This window comes from Colobus angolensis, unplaced genomic scaffold, assembly GCF_000951035.1.
Source record: "Colobus angolensis palliatus isolate OR3802 unplaced genomic scaffold, Cang.pa_1.0 Scaffold9, whole genome shotgun sequence".
NCBI classification, from domain to species: domain Eukaryota; kingdom Metazoa; phylum Chordata; class Mammalia; order Primates; family Cercopithecidae; genus Colobus; species Colobus angolensis.
This window is the reverse complement of record NW_012122931.1, coordinates 1,181,551-1,183,380: the sequence shown is the minus strand read 5'-3', so window position 1 is coordinate 1,183,380 and position 1,830 is coordinate 1,181,551. Positions and strand designations below refer to the sequence as shown.

At 56.3% G+C, this 1,830-nt stretch overlaps 1 protein-coding gene across 1 annotated transcript in view; it reads right to left on the bottom strand.

Annotated features, from left to right (window-relative positions):
• Window positions 1–207: 207 nt before the first annotated feature.
• Window positions 208–1,830, bottom strand: part of SURF6 (surfeit 6) — a 5,851-nt gene continuing 4,228 nt past the window's right edge. Inside the window, exon 2 of the mRNA XM_011931424.1 lies at window positions 208–1,828. Within this exon, the coding sequence (XP_011786814.1) occupies window positions 1,349–1,828 (480 nt within the window). The 3' untranslated portion in view covers window positions 208–1,348. The remainder of the gene's footprint in view (window positions 1,829–1,830) is intronic.

The window sequence follows — 1,830 nt, the reverse complement described above, 5'->3', positions numbered from 1 at the left end:
TGGCTAGCACGGCGAAACCCCGTCTCTACTAAAAATACAAAAAATTAGCAGGGCGTGGTGGCGGGCACCTGTAGTCCCAGCTACTCGGGAAGCTGAGGCAGGAGAAACGCTTGAACCTGGTAGACGGAGGTTGCAGTGAGCCGAGATCGTGCCACTGCACTCCAGCCTGGGCGACAGAGTGAGAATCCGTCTAAAAAAAAAAAAGAATTAGCTCAAAATTTTTTTAAGGACATTGGGATATGGTCAGGTAATGATACTGATTCCTTGAAATATCTTGCGACTTCTTTTCTAGACAAAGTAGGTGGTCAGTTCCCATCCATGTTCCATATACGCTTGGAAGGACTATGTATTCTTTCCAGATACTGTTGTGTCTGTCTCCTAGGCTCAAGCTCATACCCATCTCACATCTGATCTTTCACAGGGCTTTTTCATCAGTAGACACTATTAAAAGTCACACCAGCTCCCTTTAGGTTACAATCTTCATCTAGTTAACCGGAGAGTTTCATCAAAAGAATTTTATTTACAGTGTTATCATCCACGTGTCACTAAAATTCACCTGAGTTTATTCAACCTGCATTCATTTTGATTGCCTGGAGCTTTGGATTTAATTCTTCCATTACATTTTGTATCTTCCATTCACTTCACTCTCTCCAGCTTTTACTCTTTGTCTTTCCCTTGGGCCAAGGCACTTGACCCAACTCACACGCGTGGACTCTGGGAAGGTACTGCTCCCTCCCTCCCTCTGAATTCGGCTGTGAAATGCCGCCCAGAGGCACTGACGAACAGAAAGGAATGAGACCCCAACACGCAGAAGCCAAGAGAAGGGGGAGGAGACGTGGCGTTCTGCCCCAGGAGGCACCACGCCTGGACGTGCTCCCATCACTCCCGAGAGCCAGGTGCCCACACGCCACACCTCAGGGCTGTCCTCTGTTCCAGTCAGCTGCGGACTAACGTGGCTGGGCAGCAGAGGCCACCCTCTTCTGTCCTGTGGCCCCTGAGAACACAGGCAGGGGGGAAGGGGCAGTGACTGCCCACCCCCACCGTTCCTCCTCCCTGACCCTGCCAACCTCGGGGAAGCTTTTGGGCCCAGGAAAGAAGACTGGGCCCCAGTGTGGCTTGCCCTTTGCCTGGGTCTGAAGGCCCCAGACCCTGTTTTCAAGGATGACGCAGAAACATTCTCTTTCATACACGTGATCTGAGCCCTCACAACTCAGCAGAGCACGACAGTGTCCCCCTCACACGCAGAGGCTGCGGTCTGTGGAGATTCTGGGACAGAGCCAGCATCAAGGACTCAGAGGGTTCCCTGGAGCCTCCCAGGACAGAGACGGCAGCCCCAGGTGGGACAGACTCAGACCAGGCCTGCGCGCTCCAGGTCCTGCGGCAGGATGCGGCCCTTCTTGCGGGCCCTGAGCAGGCGGCGCTCGGCGCGGGCCGCCTTCTTCCTGCGCAGGTTCTGCCGACGCCGGTCCTGGCGCTGCTGCATCTTCTCCACCACGCCGGCCGTGCGCTTCTCCCATCGGCGCTGCCGCTGCGCCCTGCGCTTCTCCTTCCGCTTCAGGGCCTCCTGCAGCAGGCGTTCGTCATCGCGGATCTTCACGCCCTCCGCCTTGTATAGGAGGTTGGTCCACTTCATCTTGGCCTCCAGCTCTTGCGCCTTCCCCTCATCCTGGTCGCGCAGCTCGTCCAGCCGGCTCTGCCGTGCCTGCAGGCGCTCCAGCAGCTGCCGGTAGTTCCTCCCGGTCAGCGGCGTGAGGTTCCCCTTCACCCTCTGCCTCTTCTCCTTTCTGCGCTGAGCCTTGCTGGCCGGCTCGTCTTCGCTCACCTCCACCT